Source organism: Lactuca sativa, chromosome 9, assembly GCF_002870075.4.
Source record: "Lactuca sativa cultivar Salinas chromosome 9, Lsat_Salinas_v11, whole genome shotgun sequence".
Lineage (NCBI taxonomy): Eukaryota > Viridiplantae > Streptophyta > Magnoliopsida > Asterales > Asteraceae > Lactuca > Lactuca sativa.
In genome coordinates, this window is record NC_056631.2 from 179,025,761 (window position 1) to 179,047,432 (window position 21,672).

Here is a 21,672-nt window from a genome sequence, read left to right on the forward strand (position 1 = left end):
TATTGCTTACAAAAAAGAGTTTCATATGTACTTTGTATTAAACACAAAATGGAGTACATCATAGGTCGCCTACACTATGTTTTTCCATGCTATCTCATTCTCCTTCGCCATGTCCATTGCATCTTCCATTTTTTTCTCTTGGAATGGTCATGTTTAGCATATGCCTGATGTATGTTATTCCATCATCAACTGTTGCCATTGGGTGTTTAGTTACAAACAAATGAATAAGCTTCTCAACTCTTTTGGATGGTGAGTTCATCAAAAAGTGGGAGAAATTGATTGGAACAAATACAGGCCTATGTTCAACATACAAATGTTCAATCTCTCAGAATTGGTGTGCCCTAACGATCATCTTGAAAGTTCCCAAACAATAATCATTCAGAATTGGAATCATTGACAACCCATGGTTTTCTTCGGTTGGCATATGATACCAATTACCCATAGTTGTATTCCCCAAGCTTTTCGAAAAATGACCAAGCATCTCCATGTTGAGCAAATCGATGTTGACACATGAAATAAAGTTAGCTTTTGTCTTTTGATACGACTTACCTGGATAGTCTGTAAAAAACCTGACATGTACAAATCTAATGGTGAATCTCTTATCGTTTTCTTTCCCGTACTCTACTAATGGTTTGTTTTTTGGTGGTTCACTGCTTACACTCCAGAGTTGGAACCTCGGATTTGCCCATCGATAAGCATTCATCTTTGTTTCCATTGATCGTCAGACTTTTTTTCACAGAAGAGGAGCAAATAATCGAAGTTATCGTATGTTGGTAATGAAGATGTAAGAATGACGATTTTGATATAAGGGGAGGCTTTAAATGGATCATCATTCGGAGCTGAAGGGACATCGACGCAGGCCATCACTTCCGATTAATAGCAGGCTACAGGGGAGGTGCAATTTGAATGACGGCTGTGATAATGATTATCGATATTGTGTTATACATTAATATATTATGTACATTAATATATATAATATTAATTAAGTGTAACATCCATACTTGCTTTGTTTTTATTATTACCATACAAAATATAAATTTATATATAAATTAATTATAAATATATAAAACCGTTTTTTAATTAATATGGAAATGGGTTGCAGGTGGTCGAGTGATGGTAATGGTTGACTATTATTAGTTCATGTAGGGGTGTTGGTAATGGTTGACAATTATTAGGTCATTTAGAGGTGTTGGTAAGGGTTTGGGACCAAATTGGGTTTATAATATGGGTATGGGTTGCAGGTGGTCGGGCGTTGGTACGGTTTGACCATCATTAGGTCATGTAGGGGTGTTGGTAATGATTTGGGACCAAAATGGGTTTATAATATGGGTATGGGTTGCAGGCGGTCAGGTGTTGGTGATGGTTGACCATTATTAGGTCATGTAGGGGTGTTGGTAATGGTTTGGGACCAAAATGGGTTTATGATATGGGTATGGGTTGCAGGTGGTCGGGTGTTGGTATGGGTTGACCATCGTTAGGTCATGTAGGGGTGTTGGTAATGATTTAGGACCAAAATGGGTTTATAATATGGGTATGGGTTGCAGGTGGTCGCGTGTTGGTAATGGTTGACCATTATTAGGTCATGTAGGGGTGTTGGTAATGGTTTGGTACCAAAATGGTTTTATAATATGGGTATGGGTTGCAGGTGGTCGGGTGTTGGTAATAGTTGACCATCCTTAGGTCATGTAGGGGTGTTGCTAATGGTTTGGGACCAAAATGGGTTTATAATATGGGTATGGGTTGCTAGTGGTCGAGTGTTGGTAATGGTTTACCATTATTAGGTCATGTAGGGGTGTTGGTAATGGTTAACCATTATTAGGTCATTTAGGGGTGTTGGTAATGGTTTGGAACCAAAATGGGTTTATAATATGGGTATGGGTTGCAGGTGGTCAGGTGTTGGTACGGGTTGACCATCATTAGGTCATGTAGGGATTGTACCATCCAGATTCCCAGGTATTCTATGTTATTCATTTATTTTGAGGTAAAAAGAGGGACTCGACGAGTTGACACCTAGACTCGTCGAGTAGGATCGCGATCTGTTGACTAGATTAATGAATGGACTCGACGAGTCTGTGCTGACGGCAGAAACCCTAAATCCTTAGGCATGTTCCCTATTTAAGGGTCCTTATAGCCCTCATTTGCGGTTACCAGTCCAGAGAGAGAAACCCTAGAGAGCTGGAGCGATTTGTGTGAAAGAGAAAGCTATTTTGATTCTTGTTGGTGTTATTTTGCAAAGAAGAAGGTGTTTCCAGCAAGAGGAGGTCAAGGAGGTTGCTATTCTGTGGTTTTCAAGCTTGGATCTCCATTGTTGAGGTAGTAATTCGCCCCCTTCTTCTGTTTAGCTTAAGATACTTGAATCTAGAGTTTTCTATACCCTTTATTGGCTTGATTTGTTGGGTTTATTGTCCCTTTGAGTGTTAGACTATGGATCTGGACCTTTAGAGGTCCAGAGAGCCTTATCCTTCTTGCTTTATGTTGTTCCGTGGAGGAAATGAACTTAGTTTGCCGCTTTCGAGGAGATTTCACCAAAAGGAGCCCTATGTATGTTGCATGCATGTAAAGTTCGTACCTTTACGTGATTATCGTGTATGGGAAGGTCAGATCTATAGGTTAGAGAAGCAGATCTGCCCTCAGAAGGTCATTTGAGTGTTGCCATGGAAGCAACTCGCCGAGTTCATAAGTGGACTCGACGAGTCGAGTCGGGGTTGTCCCGCGATTCATGACAGGAGTAACCCGTCGAGTGAAGGGATGACTCGACGTGCCAAGTGAGGCTAGAAGAATTCAGAGGACCCCGCATGGACTCGCCGAGTCGCCCATGTGCACTCGACGAGTCGGGTCAAAGTTGACCGTTGACTTCAGTTGACCTGAGGATTTTGATCAAGACTGATTCAAGAGAGTTCAGGGAGGAGTAAAATGGCCTTCTACCCAATCTTTAGATATGAGACTATGAGAGGGTATTGATCATGAATGTTATTCGGATAATAGTAGGAGGCTAGGTCGGGACGTCAAGCACGAGAGTTTATCCGACTTCATTCCAGGTGAGTCGTCTCATTATACATTACCTAGAGTGGTATCTATGTGTAGACCGGAGGGTCTTGTATGCTATGTGTATGTATGAGATTATGTGTATTTTGTTATATATATGCTTTGTGTTGTATAGACCGGACCGGAGGATCCAACGATATAGACCGGACCGAAGGGTCCAACGATACAGACCGGACTGAAGGGTCCGGCGAGCTATGACCGAACAAGAGGGTCCAACAAGCTACGGGACTGGAGGGTCCCGCTAAGACACATCGGCCGGAGGGTCGTACTGTAGCCTCGAGTGGTGTATGTGTTGTATGTGGTATTTTGGGGAACTTACTAAGCATTTATGCTTACTGTGTTATGTGATATATGTTTCAGGCACCAGCGAGGATCGCGGGAAGGCGCCGACATGAGTCGTACACACTGGGGGGATTTTATGTGTTATGATCTTGGGATTTGTTTTATGGAGTTGTCATGTGATACATTGAGATTTGATAATATTATGAATGAAATTATACTTTTAAAAGTGAAAATTTGTTTTTGCAAAATTTACGTTGTTACAGGGATGTTGGTAATGATTTGGGACCAAAATAGGTTTATAATATGTGTATGGTTTGTAGGTGGTCGGGTGTTGGTACGGGTTAACCATCATTAGGTCATGTACGGGTGTTGGTAATGTTTTGGGATCAAAATGGGTTTCTAATATGGGTACGGGTTTAGGATCGAAATGGGTTTATAGTAGGTGTATGGATTTTTTTCTTACTTAATATAAAATAAAATAAAAAATCTTAACAAAGTGTTCACACGGAAAAATTAGTAAGCTAACTAGACCTTATTCTTATTTTCGTTTTATTATACTATTATCCCATTGTATATGCATAATTAAATGTTAAATATTTTTTATTTCCAATAGTGATATAGTTGTATCCTAACGTAAAATTGTTAATTTACATGAACCAAAGTTGTAACATTTATATTGATATCTAATAACTCGTAATAATGTTTTAAAAGCCAGAACATGTTTCCAAACCACGATTTATGCTTCTGATCGTGTGAGTTCACTATCAGATCAAAATTTGGAAAAAAATTGAATTCGACAATCAAAATTAAGCAAATATAATGGGAGGCAAACATTTTTTTCCATTTTGTTTTGGGCTCCAAATCCACACGGGAAGTATACATCTATCTCACCGCCAAAACTATGAAGATCAATCCATCAGATGAAGGAAAATCCGGTAAATTTGCTAACCACCCTCAAATTAGGACGTACTAACAATGTATTATTTAAAAGACTTTGATTTTTTCAACCATTGTATGGTTTTTCTCTAGGTTATATCGATCCCAATTGGATTATATTTCAGTTCATCATTCGACAACATTCATCACGCATTTCTACTGTAAGTATATTCTCTGTATATGGTGTCAATGTTATTGATTGTATTGATTAGGGGATTATACATAAAACAGAAATTTTTTGATTCTTCATATTACTGTGCTTGTTGCACACCAAATGTTCGATGAAATGTGTATGTGAAATTTTGTATGTAATATAAGTTAGTCATACTTTTTTATTAAACATATAAATAATCAAACTTAATTCATATGTTTCATGTCAACAGAAGAATCATGGAGGTGAACAAGGAACAACATGAGGATATGCCTGACTATGATATGGAATATGAGCACGATGATGGAACCCAATTTTATGAATCGGACACAGTAGATGGCGAAAATAATGACATTGAATACCATAGCCATTTAGATTCGGAAGAGGAAATGCAAAGCAAAGTTCCTACAAGGTCACCTAGGAAGAGGGGACTGACTCGATTGCCAAAGCTGAAGACCGAGTATGTCAATTCTGGTGGTAGAAAAAAGCGTGTCAAGTTTGATGAATTCGGTAAGTTTACAGGGAAGAATAATGCAGTGTTTGTTAGTTATTTGGGAGATCTTGTCCGCGAGAATGTGGGATTAAGTGCTCTTTGCTGGAAGAAAGTAAAACCGGAAGTGAAGGACAAACTTTGGGAAGAGATTACAGTAAATATTTTTTTCACTTTTTTTAAGTGCATCTCATATTTTATTTACAAATCACGTATTAAATACTAACAAATTCATTATTGTTTCATTTTAGCGCTATTTTGAAGTTGACGAAACTGGAAAACAATTTGTGATGAATAGGCTTGGTATCCTTCTACGAAACTTCAGAAGGAAATTGTATGCAGCTTACATCAAGCCACATCTAGGGAATTCCAAAAAGCTTGGAGAAATCCTTGTTCGATATCATGCAATAATTACTGAAAAAGATGATTGGAACAAATTCGTGACATATACACAATCTGAAGAGTTTAATGTTACAACTTTTTCCCAAAACTTCTTCATTTATTTATCATAAAATTTACCAAAAAGTGCTTGAGAAATCTTTTTTTTGACAGGTTGTGTCACAAAAAAACAGTCAAAGCGCGAAAGATGTCAAAGTACCCTCATCGGATGGGACGAGGGGGGTATACTACTCTTAGGCGGAAGTTGGTAAGCTTTGTTTTTAGCTATATGATCCATTATATTACCTTCATAGTATTCTACTTAACGGAATTTTACTTTATATTGTTTACAATTTAATTTTTTTTATCAAGATTGAAGAGAAAGTGATTTCAAAGGAAGAAATGCCCCCAAGGTCAATTATGTGGTGTAAACGATGTGAAAGTAAAGGAGTATTTAAGGATGAAGATGTTAAACTCATGGCGGATAAACTAGTAACTTCAATAAACTTTTTTTATTACTATTACTGTAAAGATTTTAATCAGTTTTATTAGGACAATAATTATTAATATTTTGTGTGCTAGATGGAACAAGAAAAGCAGATAAAAGAAGGACTAGTTAATGTTGAACCAGGCACGGATGCCATGACCTTAGTTTTTGGCAAGGAAAATGGAGGATTTTTAAAGGGTGTCGGCACAGGAGTCACTTACAACATATATTTCAATGTTCCTCGCAGCAAAGGATCATCTAAAGAAGAAATTAAAGATCTTAAAGTTGAATTGCATAATGGAAAACTTGAGCTTGAGAAAATAGATGTTGAACTCAAGGATTTGTCTATAAAGGTTAATGAACAAGATCAAACACTAAAGCTAGTTTTGGCTCATCTTAATGCAAAAGGAGCCGACTTTCAAAATCTGTCTCATACTGTTGTAAGTAATCTTATTAACAACATGTATTTTCAATGTTACATCTAAATTGCATTTTTTAGACATTTTCCATGTTTCTTTATATTTGCTAGGGTATTTCAAGTGACAAGATTGTTAAAAGTAGTGAAACAACTCCTGTTAGTCTCAAAACCAAGCAACCATCAGAACCTGTAACACCAGTATGTTATCATTTTATAAGATAATCATTGATATACTTTTTTGGTACTAATTTCTGTTTTTTCACTTGGGACTTTAACTTATTTAGGTTATTGCAAAACCCACCAAGATACAAGTTCAAACCAACTCTGCAACCACAACTCCCGATACACAATTGATTTCCATGAAATTTGCAACGGTAGTATATGCTTACTTTACAGTTTTCAACACTTTTAATTTATCTTTTACATTAAAATATAACTTTACATATATGTATTAAACATTTATATTAGGCAAATACAAAACCCACCAGAAAAGTTGTTGACTCTAAGACTGTCACTATCAATCTTGACATACCAATAGTTTGACCAAATAAACCCCTTCACCAGGTAAGTGTTTTTTACATGTTGAATATACATTTCTGTCCTTTTTTTTCTGATTCTAATATTACTTATCATTGTACCCAATCAAGTGTACTCTATCACATCCGTATAAAAGGAACATCGTTGCTCGTGGTACCATTCACTTATCATCAGAAAGACAATTCATTCATGGAGTTCCTCTACAAGATGATTGCTATAAAGTTTCCATTGATGAAGTGGTAATAAAACAAGCATTTCTACCCCATAAAACTGGAGAAATCACATTAGTTGAGGATGCATATAAAAGTTTTATTCCATGGCCAAAATATTTTGTGCAACCCGAGTCAAAGGTTTGTTTAATTATGTTCACTACTTTGTGCATTACACTTTGTTTTCTTCATATAGTAGTATACTAAGGTTTTGATGAACTCAATTTTTTTGTTTCAATGTTGTTGTTATAGGTACCAGAAATTATATCACATCAAGAACATCAACATCAAAACTCAAAGAAAATGAAACTAACTTACATCTCATCTGATGCCCTTCTCAAGAAGACAAGGAGTAATACAAATAAGAAGAATGCCTAGTTATGTTTAGGTTTTGGTTTATGATGTGTTTGATTTTTTTACCATTATTTAAATTCTTGACATTAGAACAATTATATTTTTTTTTTGTATTTTAATTAGGAATTTAATATATGGATTTTGATTTCAATTATTACTAATATCAAATTATGAATTTTGCTTTTGTTTCATATTGTTGGGTTTGGTTACTTTAATTTAAATTATTTTGATGTGTCTAAAATTATAGAAAAAGTAACAATAAATATTAAATTAAAATGGCTTTAATATAAATTTGGCCATATTTTATTGGTTTTCAATGTCTCTAAAATTATACAATGGTTACTTTACATCATTTTTTAACGTGTGGCCAAATGGTTAACAATAGATACCATAATTGATTGTTGTTGTGACTAAATACTAGCAAATCGTCATTTATAAAATTAATTATATGTGTCCATATACCTAACATGGTCATGTTCACCGTAATTATATGTATCTAAAATATACCTAATAGTCTTATTACGATACCGAATAGTCCTTAATTTTGACAAAATGTGTGTCTTTATAATACTTATGATTGTATTTCACTTAATCATGCGTCTCTGTACGATAGGCTATAGTCACAAAAATTGATTGTTTTTTGTGACTAATTATTAGCAATTCGCCACTTATGAAACTAATTATATGTGATCATTTAGCAAACATGGTCATGCTCACTGTAATTACATGTTTACAAAAGATACACAATAGTCTTAACAAAATATAAATTGTGTGACAATATAAAAGAAAACAACTACGCTAAAACATCATGAATGTCACAAGTTGGTGATATACAGTCACCATAGTTACTAAATAAATGTGTCTATTGACGGTTTAACGCTACAATATTAGATATTTAAGTAAAAAAAATCCGTACACATTTGTCACACTTTTATAATACGGCCACATGTTTTCATCTCATACGGACACTATATTTTAAAGTGACCATAAGACCCATATGATGACGTCACTTCCGTCACACTTTCAGTGAAAAAAAAATGTCACTATATGCATATGATCACACTTTTTTGGTGTCACTGTAAGTCATTTTTCTTGTAGTGTCTCCTATTTTTTTTTCTTTTCTTTTCTTTTTCTTTGCTAAATCTCGGGAACATGCGTTAGCTTTTTCAAATCGAATATCACTAAGGAAATGTGACAGTTACCGAATTTACGATTATATTAAATCAAGAGAAAAAACAAATTTTGATAAATATGTTAAAGCTTAACTTGACCAAAATAGCCGGGCTTTTTGCATCCTTTCCTATGCAATGGCCCAAAAGAAATTTCATACAATTTTGGTTTCTTTTTTAGAACTACAAACTATAGTCTCTAAGAGGATTTGAACGGTTGAGAGACATTTTTCTCCAACATCTACTAACATTGATATACTATAAGCTCTTTGAATACAATTGTGGTTTTATTTAAAGTTCTTGTAATGTTTGTCTTTTTTCCAAATAAATATTTTTGATCCCTAAGTATAGTTGATTTATGCAATTTTGTTCCCAAAAATAATCATTTTATTTGGAACAAAAGAACTACAAAATTCTCACATAAGAGGACCTAAATTACAAAGAAATACATCTAGGACCGAAATTGCAAAAATAAGTTATACTCATGCACCAATAATATATATATATTTTTCCATTTTATATGCAGAAACTTGTTCCACTAGGTGAAAAGGGATGGCAATATTGGCTTGGGCTTGTAGTTAATTTTTTCAAATAATTTTAAAACAAAAACTTTTGATTCCTCAAAGACCTTGTTTAAGACTCATTACCCATTGACGATATCATGATTTTGTATTAAATCGTTCTTTTTGTATTAAGCCAATAAAAAACACTCATATACAACCCATCAACCTAACTTGTATCCCCAATCCTCATTAACTTGTCCACTAATTGATTGTTTGATGGTGACTTATGTTTTATTGATTGAGTTTGAGGATCAAGAATAGATCGTTGTGTTAAAGTATTGGCATAAGTACCATAAAGAATGCATTAAAAGTGGTTGATTAGAATGAATAGACACCCAATTTGGCAAAAAGAAATAGCACTTGATCTTGATTAAAAATAAATGGATAGTACATACACATATAAAGTCATAAAAGAGAGACAAATAAAACCAAAAAAGATCACGACAAAAAATCCAAAAAACATCAATGAAACTAAGAATAATTGTCGTTTGAAAGCTAAAAATAAATTCAAACCCATTTCCAAGTTTCCTTCAACAAAAGCGTCTCAAATCATCATATAAAATAAGAACACAATAAATTTTTAAGCAATTTAAAATAAAATAAAAAAAAAAAACATTTATTCTTAAGCGGAACAACAACCAACTTTCTTAACAGCCGAAACATCATCCTTACTCCCAACATTAATCGTCTGTCCTTTAGGCAACCCCAAAGGATCATCCCCGGCATCAAGCGCCTTTCTACTCACCACATGATGTATCTGTGTCAACACTTCAGTAAAAGCCGTTTCAACATTCAACGCTTCAAGAGCCGATGTTTCCATAAAATATGTATTTTCCTTTTCCGCAAATGCCTTTGCTTCCTCTGTGGGGACCGCACGTAGGTGTCGAAGATCCGCCTTGTTTCCTACTAACATGATCACGATGTTTGAGTCTGTGTGGGCCCGGAGCTCTTTTAACCATCTTTCTACGTTCTCAAAGGTGACGTGGCGGGACGTGTCGTAGACTAGTAGGGCCCCCACTGCGCCACGGTAGTACGCGCTTGTGATTGCTCGGTACCTTAGGAAATAGTAATGTATTTTTATTGATTTTTAATTATAGAATTGTACTTTGGAAAAACTACGTAGGTAGATTTTTCAAATATATATAATAAATGAAAATAATTTTGTCGCTTGTTGTCTTCTAATGCATTATGTCACATGGCTTTTTCTTATTATTTCATTTTATGTTATTTTTTCCACATGTCATTTTATTATATTTTTCATTTTATTAAATTCCACATGATAGTTACATGCAATAATAAATGAATATTGATTTTATTAATGGAGTTTCTTTCTTAGTTCAAAATTACTAAATTAAAGTCTCATTAGTTTCCTTTTTTATTTATCTAAATTATTTGTTTAAATTTAAAAAAAAAAAAGAAAAAACAGTTTAATTTTAATAATTCAATATTTTTCTCATTTTTTTTATAAATTCAAACTTCTCAAATGTTTAGAATTCCATATTTAATTTTTCTTTTAAATAAACTTATATAAATAAATGAAAGTACACCTTTTGAAAAAATAAAACAATAATATTAAGTTTGAAAAATCTACCTAGTTATAGGCTTACAGCAATATCATTCAAATATGAAATAACTTTTATTGCTATAATTGGGTACATTATTAAAAGTATGATATTCAAATAAGGAAAAAATTGGAAGTATCAAAGTATAAAGTGAAACAAATTTTACTGTTATAACTGGTAGATTTTTGAAGTATGATGTTTGAATAAGAAAAAAATTTAGGTTTTTCAAAATATAATGCCTTAATAAAAAAAACAGAAGTACTTTGGTTGAGTCAAAAGAAATGAAAGTACTGTTTTTATGTCACAATAAAACAAGATGATATATTGATATGTATTTTTAAAAGATGAAAGGGTAACCTAACTATTCCTTTAGTGTTAAGTAACCAAAAAAAATTTAAAAGAAAATATCTTCTATGCAACAAACGTGTCTACATGGTTCACTTTGTTAGCCTCAGAATGTGGTATGCATACAACTTCTAGAAGCTAAAACTGTTAAGCTTCATTGACAGTAAAATGAAGAACAAAGAGTCAAAGAGATGATCATACTTAAACTGAATATACCAAAATTAAGATCGCAAAACTGGAGAAATCTTTTCAACATTTGAAGAGGAAAACAAAGAAACCATTACAAAATTATAATCCTAAATATAATGTGGAGACTTTTACAAGAAAAACTAAAATCGATTCAACGATTGACATGAAAAACAAGCATTTTTAGTCACGGATACAAAAGGATCTCGAATTTTGGAACAAAGGGAGTGTGATCGGGAAGTGTATATAAGTTATTAACACCTTCGAAAACGATGAAGATATAAACCCTAGAAATATATGATAGATCGAGATCTTAGGTAAAAAAAAAAGTAAATAATCAGATCTTAAAGTTCGGAGACCTTGAAAGAAGAAGAAGAAGAAGAAAACTTCCAATTTAAGAATCTCATACGACGGGGTATACAAGTATATTCTACATATGAATCCAAGATTCCAAACATTGAAACAAAAAACAGACTTGTAGACGGATACATAGATGCATAGTATACACAGATGTGAAAGTTCATGAGAGAAACGAACCTTTCTTGTCCAGCAGTATCCCAAATCTGAGCCTTGACAATTTTATCATCAACACGGATACTTCGGGTAGCGAATTCGACGCCGATAGTTGACTTTGATTCGAGATTGAACTCGTTCTTAGCAAATCTAGAAAGCAAGTTCGATTTACCGACACCAGAATCTCCGATCAGAACTAACTTGAACAGATAATCGTAGTCATCGTCGGCTCTGTAAGCCGCCATGATTAGATACAGAAATGTAAAATTAACTTCGAATTTCAGTGTCTGATGAACAATTTGAGATGAAACTACTCCGCTTCTACGATTATCAAGTCTTCTGTGGGTTTATCTGAAGATCACCGAAATCGTGTCGACAAGATTCACGAGAGAGAGAGAGAGAGAGAGAGAGAGAGAGAGAGAGAGAGAGAGAGAGGCGGGGACGCGTTTCGAAATTGAAGATTCAAGAGATAAATGTTTTGATTTTTGATTTTATTTGAAACGTTTCTTCTTTCTTTTACCGAGAAAGATCAAGGGAAAAAAACGCACATAAAAATAGTGTATGATATTTGTAGTAGGTATCTTAAAATAATCAAACATGTAGGAATTGTACAATAATAAAGATAAATATATTTTCAATAAATATCTTAAAATAATTATGCAGATGCAGATGGTGAATTTAATTCTACGACCCAAATTCACAATCATCAATGTTACCAACAATAATTCAAACTAGAAAAGATTCTCCGGCGTTGCCGGGGTCGGAAGGTATTGCTTTGTAAAGTAAAGTAGCATTTGAATTGCATTGAGATAATATAGTAAAGGAAGATAAATAATGTCATCTAATTACATAAATAAAGAAATCTAAATAATTATTTCTTGCAATAAATGAGGAAAATAAAGAAATGGTCTCGCAAATTGAACTTTATTGTCATGTATGGCAGCGATCGGAAACCAATCCGGAAAATATAGACCGTTGTTCTTTGTCCGTTAATATGAGGGTAATTTGGTCTTTTAAGGTAGTATGGACTAAATTTGTGACGACGGGTAAACCATATGGACCATTTATGTAATTTGGCGGTGGTGGTGGTGGTGGTGATGGCAGTTGGTGGGTGGCTTTATGGTATTGGGCGGGTATTTTCTAATAAATAAAACATTAATTTAAAACCAAAAAGAGAAATATAAATTAATAAAAAAAAAATCTGATTATGAGTAAAAGAGTGATTTCGGTTTCCATGGTTGTCCTCAATTTGTTAAATCTGGTAAACCACAGGGACCAATCGTGTAATTTTGTCTAACAATAATAATAATAATAATGAGGGACCATTATTGCCAAAAAACTAAATACTAATAATATGTAATAAAAGGCGATGGTTATGAAAAATTCAAACTAAAATGTGAAGGGTAAATGTTGTAAGTAGTTTTTTAAAACCAATATAAGTTGGAGGATCAAAAGTGACAAAAAAATTAGCAAAACATACATAACCTTAGGGACTAGTCTTGCCAAAACTTATGAAATTTACTATTCCAAACATTCATAACTTGGACAGCCATCGGAAGATGAAGCAGGACACGTTCCATCCAATGAATTGGAGACGGGGGTGAAGTAGAAATAGAACACCTGTGCATCTCCAAATTTACAAAACACCCCCCTCTAACTAAACTAAAAGGGGCACAAAAACTGTAACAATATTTGAGGGACCTAAGTTGGACTAAATTTCAACAGTTTACTGTTGAAATTTTTCACAATCTTAATATATATATATATATATATATATATATATATATATATATATATATATATATATATATATATATATATATATATATATATCATATTAAATACTATTGTTTTCACATATTTTCAATTAATATTATGATTTTTGTATTTTGCACGGAAAAGAAAAAACATCGAAACATATAGGTATTGACTTGTTCATCCAACTTTTATAAGATGTTAGCTTGGTTCAGCCGGTCCAAACATATTTTAGGCCTAGGGCGACAAGAAAAAAAAGCCCTATAAAATCAAAAATATAATAAAACTTCAAAAATAGACATATCGATTACAAAAACCAATAATAAAATTATCAAAAATACAAAATATAACAAGTTTTACAAAAACAACTAATTTAAATAAAAATATTTCTTCTAGTTTGTTTAACTATATACACCATATAACCCAAGATTTTGGGCCCCTTAAAAGTCATGGGTGATGGACGGTTGTTCGGGTCGTCCACCGTCAGGACCGTGCTTGGTTTGGTTTTTAAATAATAAAATGTATGCAGTCTGTGGGACATATCTACAAAAAAATAATGAATCAAACATCTGCAATTAGTAAGAAAAATACTGATTGTTTTTTGAAATTTACATATTGTTAAAATAAATTAAAATTTAACTAAATTGGGTTTTTGGTTTTTAAATTTCAAAAGTTTTTTTTTTCAATTTTTATTTTTATTTATAAAAATAACTAAAATGCAAATTCAAAACAATATTCATGCATAGATAGATCGATCAATTGGTTCAATACATTTTAAAAAATTACAAAAATGATATATATGGGAAAAATGATATATATGCCAAAGTTCATGAAACAATCTATGGAAATCATTCTTATATAAAGCCAACTTAATAAAAAATTAAAAAAAATTAAAAAAAAAAAAAAAAAAAAAAAAAAACTATCTACATTAAAACTATCTGTAGAAAAATTCAAACAAATTATTCAGAAGTAATAAACATAAAAATATATTTATCGAAACCAACAAATATAAATACCTTAAATATTACACCTAAAGTAGTGTATAGTGGTAAGGGATCGAATCCACGAGAATTGGTTCAATTTTACAACTCTATGATAATCTTGTTGTACAAATACTTATAAAATAACAATAAAAATAAAATAGCAGTTTTGACGTTTAGAGGTTTTAAAGAAACTAAGTTTATACTAAGATTTGAAAATGTAAATAAACATGTAGAATATTTGATTTTAAATCAATGAGAAACATATGGTTGACATTGGACTTTCATTACTTGAACGTTTTGTTAAATAATCATTAGGGTGTCGAAGTGTAATACTTGTGTTTACAATCTAACTTGGTTATAGCAATTTATAAGAATAACTTGTCTCAACTCTTCCTTTGTATTTAAATGACTAGAGGAGCTCATAGCACATTTCCTAAACCAAAGTCACAAAACTAATGAAGCATGTAATTTTGTGAAAATTAATTAGCATTAGGTTTTAAGAGTCACCAAGTCCAAATAGGTTTTAAGAAAATATTTTCTTAGTCTAAATGAAATGAAAACAAACTTTTAAACTAATTGTTACTTGTTAAATTGAAGACTCATTAATTAGCCAAGAATTTAACCAACAAAAATAACATTTATATACCAATATTCATAACTAAAGATATATAAACATAAAGGAAGTTTTGATAGAAAATATGATCATAGATCTTCAATACAAGTTCATGATATTCTTTAAAACAACCAAAATATCCAAGCAATAATATCCAATTCAACCAAAGATTGTTTAGCCTAGCATGCCTAAACTCATGAAAACAAGATAAGAGTTAGAAATACCAAGCATTTAACAAGATGAAAGACGAAAAATCCATAATTCTTCAATTATTCTTGAGAGCAAAATGTCTTCTTCCTAAAAGGTCATCCTCCTTTCTTACTCCAAAGTGTAGTAAATAGCATTCAAAATCGGATTTAAAACATGACCAAAAAGCATCCCACCAAACTTCCTAAAATAGAGGCCAAGGCTAAAATCTGGATCCTTTAAAGATCAACACACGCGGACAATATGGGACATTCACGCAGACCGCGTGAGTGTCGTTGAGTGGATCATTGGGCCCAATTAAGTGGTCTTCTTCTCTCCAACACTCTTGTCTATGATCCAGCCCAAATACAAGTTCTTGGTAGCCTATTTTTTTGTCTTCTAAACTCCTCTCAACTAGCCCATAACATATTTTGATCATCCAAAGCATCATTTGTATTCGCATCATCACCCATTCTTTATCATAGATTAAACACAATTACGCCACTTCAAGCCTACAAATAAGCCGCAAGCCTATAACTTCAAGATTTTGCGATCCCACAATTCTCCGTATTCAAAAGTCTTCGAGAAATCCTGCAATTATGCTCAAAAGATTATAAAGTACCTGGTAAAGATGATAAAAAAAAGAGAAAATATGCATGAAGACTAATTAAAATGAGACGAAATAAGATAAAATAAACTACGAAAAGAAGTAAATAAAATGAAACTATCATATCACCCCAAGCTTGAACCTTGTTTGTCCTCAAGTAAGACAAGACTAAAATGAACTTGGGATGAATAATCCTAAAAATAAAAAGAATTGACAGAACCACAAAACATGTTCAAGATCATTCAACATGGTTAGAATCGACCTTGCATGGACCCTACGCGCCTTCACAATGTTCCGCACTTTAGAACCATAAACCACATTTCTGAACCATTTGATGGGCTAGATTATGTCTTAATGTGGCGGCCATCAAAGCTTACTAGAAAAAGGAAACATGTGATACGCCCAGTGGGGGCACTTTGAATTCATTAATGCAGACCATAATGCATTAAGGAAAGATGTCCGCATACACGATGATTCCTACATTTGTTATGCCAAAGTGTATAATAACAAAACATGGTTGTGTTGCATGGCCTCAGGGCAAACATTTGCCTTCAGGGGTTTCTCTCTTATATTGTCCTTTACAATCTACCATCTCACTTTCATTGTCCTTTCTCAACAAAATCAAAAATAAAATAAAAAACAACTCAATCTAAGAAATAGACACAAGACAAACTAAGTCTTTATCTTAAACTTCTTCTTTCGGTCTTCTGTCTTCTGTCATTATCTTTTATTTCTCTCTCCAAATTTGATGTTTTTTTTGTGGTTTCTTCGACTCTTCTTCTTTTATTGTTTCCTTTTGTAACTTCGCTTTTCTAATTTTCTTCATTTTTCGTTTTTTTTTATTCATGGATTAGAGATTGCACCATAAATAGAGGTTGGTAATGAATACCTAATTATCATTAACAATATGTCAAGATCTACTAAAAAGGTGGGGAATGACTCAATAATGGTTGTTACCGAAAAAAAAACCATGGTCCCAAAAATGTGAATTAGGGGACCTGCCTCAAAGTTTATCAATGTAAGGCGTGATGAAGAAAACCTAACTAGTTATCCACTCTAGACACCTAGAAAAATTCTCTAGCCAAGAAGGTGGTGAGAATCTAACTAAGTAAGGCTCGGGTGAGACTTGATTGTACTAATGGGTATTTCCCCCAAAACCTGATGAGTTTTACATGCAATAATGCGGATAAATCCTTATACAATCAAGGGTACATGCAACCTATTAGATCTAGTCATATGTAACATCCCAAAATCAAGACCCAAAATTTTTTTCTTAATTATATTACTTATGAAAATAGTTTATGGAAAACATCATTGTTATCATTTCAAACATCAAGTCACAAATCACAAGTCTCGAAAACCATATCATCAAATAGTAAAATATCAGAGTATAATCCCAGGGTTCTCAAAGCGGAAATCATGTGTGTGCGATGCGTTGCTACCCTGCCAGCTCCTTCCCCTTAGCTGAAGGCTGGGTAAGGCATACCAGACTCGTATTGTGGGCTCAGGAGCATTCCAAATACGAGCTGAGGGTTGGGTAAGGCATACCAAACTCGTATTGCGGGCTCGGTGGCAATCCAGATGTGATCTGTGGGCCCGGAAGGTACTCCAGACTCACATTGTGGGCCCAGGGGTAATCCAGTCTGTAAAGTTGTGGACCTAATACATGCTGTTATTTTTATATGTGTTAGTTGCAGTGTATCAGTATTTTAGGGGAACTCACTAAGCTTTGGGCTTACAGTTTCAATTTGTGTGTTAGGTACATCAGATGATCGCGGGAAGGCAAAGGCGTGATCATACATCTCCTTACATTTATGACTTTGTTTCTGGGATACTCTGATATTTACTATTTTGAAAACAAGTTTTGTAATGATTAATGGTTTTGAAATGTTTTTAAAAGTTTAAATTTGGCATGATTTTTATGGGTGATATAATTAGGGATATTTGTATATTGTTTAGTGTGAGATTGTGGGCGAGTAGTCGAGCAATTATTATGTTAGCCTAAGATGAGTCTTCTCATTTTACCAATGGGTCGAAGGCACCAATGTCGGCCCATTGCTTGATCTGAGGTCTCAATAGTTAAATATGCAATGATTTTGTTATTTTTCATGTTATTGATTGGTTTTAACTATAATAACATCCTATGTGCTCATACAAACCCTAATGCTTGGATCTAGGTTTCTCTATTGTACATGCAATCCATCCAAGACTATAAACCCTAGATCTAGAATATAATAATCAATATGACATATGAATTAGGGTTTAGATCATACCTTGATTGTTATGTAGCAATAACAATCTCAAATCCTCCTTGTAATGACTTTAGAAAGCTTAGAGTCACAAATGTCACTCCTCTAATGGCTCACAAACACCAAGAGCAAGAGGATGAAGAAGAGAAGAGAAGGAGGCTGCCCAAAACGTGTGGAAACCCTAATCAACAAGTTCACCACATTTTTGGGTCATAAGGGTTATTTAAATAGTGAGACTATTAGGGTTATCTAACAAGGAAACCCTAATTTGGATGCTTAAGCCCTAAGCAACCCATGGACCCCTTTCTTATCAAGCCTTGGACGATTTCTAATGGGTTTCCTCATAGAATTCGTCCAACCTTATAATATAAGGTAATCCATGGCCCAATTGCAATTATCTTATAATTACAATTCCAGTCCCTTAAGTTTAATTAATCTCTTTTAGTCACAAACTTAATTCTTATTAATTCTTGACTAATATTAATTAAACAATATGATTTCTCCTTTAATGTATTATTCTCATAATATATTAATAAATCATATGTAATCCTTTCTCTCCATAATTCATCCTATCAAGTTGCTTTGGTGAAGACAACCCAAAAGGACCATGCACCATCGGGTCAAGTACATACCAAAATAGTTATGAACTTAGACACTAATCCAACAGTTATGACTTATGTGAAAACCATAGAGGGATCCCATGACACTTGGAAAAGACCATGGGGGTACCCATGGCCCACAGGTGTAAGACCATGGGGGTAGCCCATGGCATTCCAGGTGAAGACCATGGAGGGAGTCCATGAAAATTATATATATATATATATATATATATATATATATATATATATATATATATATATATATATATGTGTGTGTGTGTGTGTGTGTGTGTGTGTTGCATGGCATTATGTGGTTATATGTTTGTGTATTTTAGGGACTCACTAAGTGTAACATACACATTACTGACCATGTATAATTATCGTGTTTTGTTAGTTTAAAAATGAATATTATTAAATATTATATGGTTTTGAGCATTGAGTTCTGACAAGATAGTTTATACGAGAATTGAAGTAAAACTATGTTTAGAATCATTCAGAAAGTGATAGGAAGTCTTATGAGATTCCGATCAAAAAGTCAAATATTGAAATTAACGAAAATGTAAAATTTAAGTTGGAAATAAGTAAAACTAATGTTATTGAAAGTTGTAGATTATCTCGTTCGAAACATTTAGGCGAAAACCTCACTGAAATCCGAGTTATAACGAAGGAGTTATGACTTATCGAAGTTTCGCGTTAGAACCGGCACGACGCCATATGACGTAAAAAGTGCGTTTACAATGAACTACTTTTTAGCCTTTTTGATCTAAATGAAAGTCGTAGTATTTGTTAAACCGAGAATTTTCATAAAAAAAACGTCCAAATCTGACTTCGTATGAAGAAGTTATAATTTTTCTAAGAATCGGCATAGCAGTACACAGTCCGAAACTCGAAATAAAGATCGAGTGATTTTTAGCCGACACAACCTAAACGAGAATCGAAGATCTCGTCAATAGTAGTAAAACGGTAAAAAGACAGACGTAAACGGACGTCGGATGAAGAAGTTATGAATTTTTAACGGACTTTTCCTGTCGTGGCCTGTTAAAAATATAATATCAAAAAATGAAATCAAAATTAGCCGACGGAGTCTAAATGAAAGTTGTAGAGTATAATGTTAAAAATGAAATCAAAATTAGCGATCGAAGCCAACCAATTTTTGTTTACAATTTTCACTTCTCTTACCCTGTATTTTCCTTTATGTTACACTAAATACCCTTAAACCTAGAATATCATCCTAGCATCGTAAGTAAGCCCCGGAAAGTCTGAAGATCCCGAGAAATTTAATATTTTCAAGTTGAAACTCTGCCCGCACAAAGCACGGTTTTCAACTAAAATCCCCTGTTTCGTCAAAGAAAGTCATTTTTAGAGACGAAGTACTGCCCAAATCAACATTTTATCATTTGGTTATTTCACAGTGAGTTCAATATAGGGACAATTGTATGTTATGTGTTATATGTGCAATGTGCTTTCCCGTGTCATTCTGATAATAGAGCTATACCTTTGACCATGAAGTGAATGACTAAGCATCACTTTGGTACTGGTATGTAGCCTTTGACCATGAAGTGAATGACTAAGCATCACTATGGCATCGGCAAAAGGCTAGGTAGGGCTGAAAGCCTGTAAATACTAGCCAAATGATAATTTAGAAATCGTTTATTTTCTGTGCCACTTGGGCGGAAGTCTTATTGATGTATATCATGTTGAAATTGTTGTATCTCATTGATTGTAAATCTTTGTATCAAATCATTTGTTGATATGGAAAGCCTATCATATGATACTCATCTGCCTTTGTTGTTCTTTGTCCCTCTTTGCTTCTGTCATATTGTTATTTATATGGTATAGTGTTATATTGTAACTATTATTGAACTCACTAAGCGTCACCCGCTTATCCCTCTCAATGTTTAAGCTATTGTAGGTGATAAGCATCCAGTATAGTCATGTACTGGTAGAAGATGTAGATTACTTAATATTATTACTTTTGTAATTAGGGTATAAAGTCCTGGGAAGTTATGTAATATATAAAACTCTGTAAAAATCTTAATAGTTGGTTTGTATCTAGTGTTTTGTAAAATATATTATGAATATGTATGTAGCATGTTTGGAGTAACCATGTGGTTAAGTTTAGAGAAGTAGTGGTTCTTTCAGTCATGGTATCAGAGCAATAGTTTAAGTGAACTAAATACTATGGATTGATATTTAGACTTAAACCGTTGGAAGTTCAATATATGAACGGATTCATTGTAAGAATATGGATACAAACCATAGGAAAGACTTAATTGAAGTATTAGGTAATAATAAATCCTAATATTATAAAATACTATATTACTCCGAAATTTCAGAGCAATGGCTGAACAGGTGAGTAGCCATACACCAGATGTGGGTGGAGATCCTCATCCTGATGAAGTAAATACTCCAGTGTCCCCTCATGAGGAGCGACTCTTTGATAAACTTACTGGTGTTATTCGGCAGACTCTCGAAGAACACAAGAAGAATAATGATAAAGGAAAAGAGAAAGCCACCGAAGAATCTTCAAAAGGGGAGGTGAAACGTCCCTCATTCAAAACTTTCAAAAGTAATGGTGCTACGGAGTTTTTGGGTGTTCTTAATCCCATTGTTGTTCTTACATGGATCCAGAACACAGAAAAAGTATTCTGTATTTTGCATGTGGTTAATGAAGACAAGGCTTATTATGCGTCTGCAATGCTCATCGGAGAAGTCTTGGTCTGGTGGGAAGCAACATTTGAAGCTCTCAACGAGTATGACCAGGATAATTTGTCTTGGGAAATGTTCAAAACTCACTTGCTAGGAAAGTATTGTCCTCTAGAAATGAGGAGAAGATTGGAGAAAGAATTCCTCGAGCTAAAACAAGGAGGAATGATTGTGAATGATTATGAAACTCAATTCAATCAGAAAGCACGGTTTTCTGCAAAGTATATTCCAACTGAAGACGATAAAATTCATTTATTCATGGAAGTTCTACAGTATGAAATCCGCGATTTCGTGGTTAATCGGGATGTTCTGTCATTTGATAAAGCTGTTGAGTATGCCTGGAAGTGCG

General features: G+C 33.5%; 1 protein-coding gene across 1 annotated transcript; it reads right to left on the bottom strand.

The window, feature by feature from the left end:
- Positions 1–9,500: 9,500 nt before the first annotated feature.
- On the bottom strand, positions 9,501–12,146 carry LOC111916891 (ras-related protein RABA1f). The gene is made up of 2 exons (XM_023912546.3): positions 11,650–12,146; positions 9,501–10,074 (listed from the first exon to the last, which is right to left on the bottom strand). The coding sequence occupies exons 1-2, from the start codon at positions 11,868–11,870 to the stop codon at positions 9,642–9,644; spliced, it is 654 nt and encodes a 217-aa protein (XP_023768314.1). The 5' UTR covers positions 11,871–12,146; the 3' UTR covers positions 9,501–9,641.
- Positions 12,147–21,672: the final 9,526 nt, after the last annotated feature.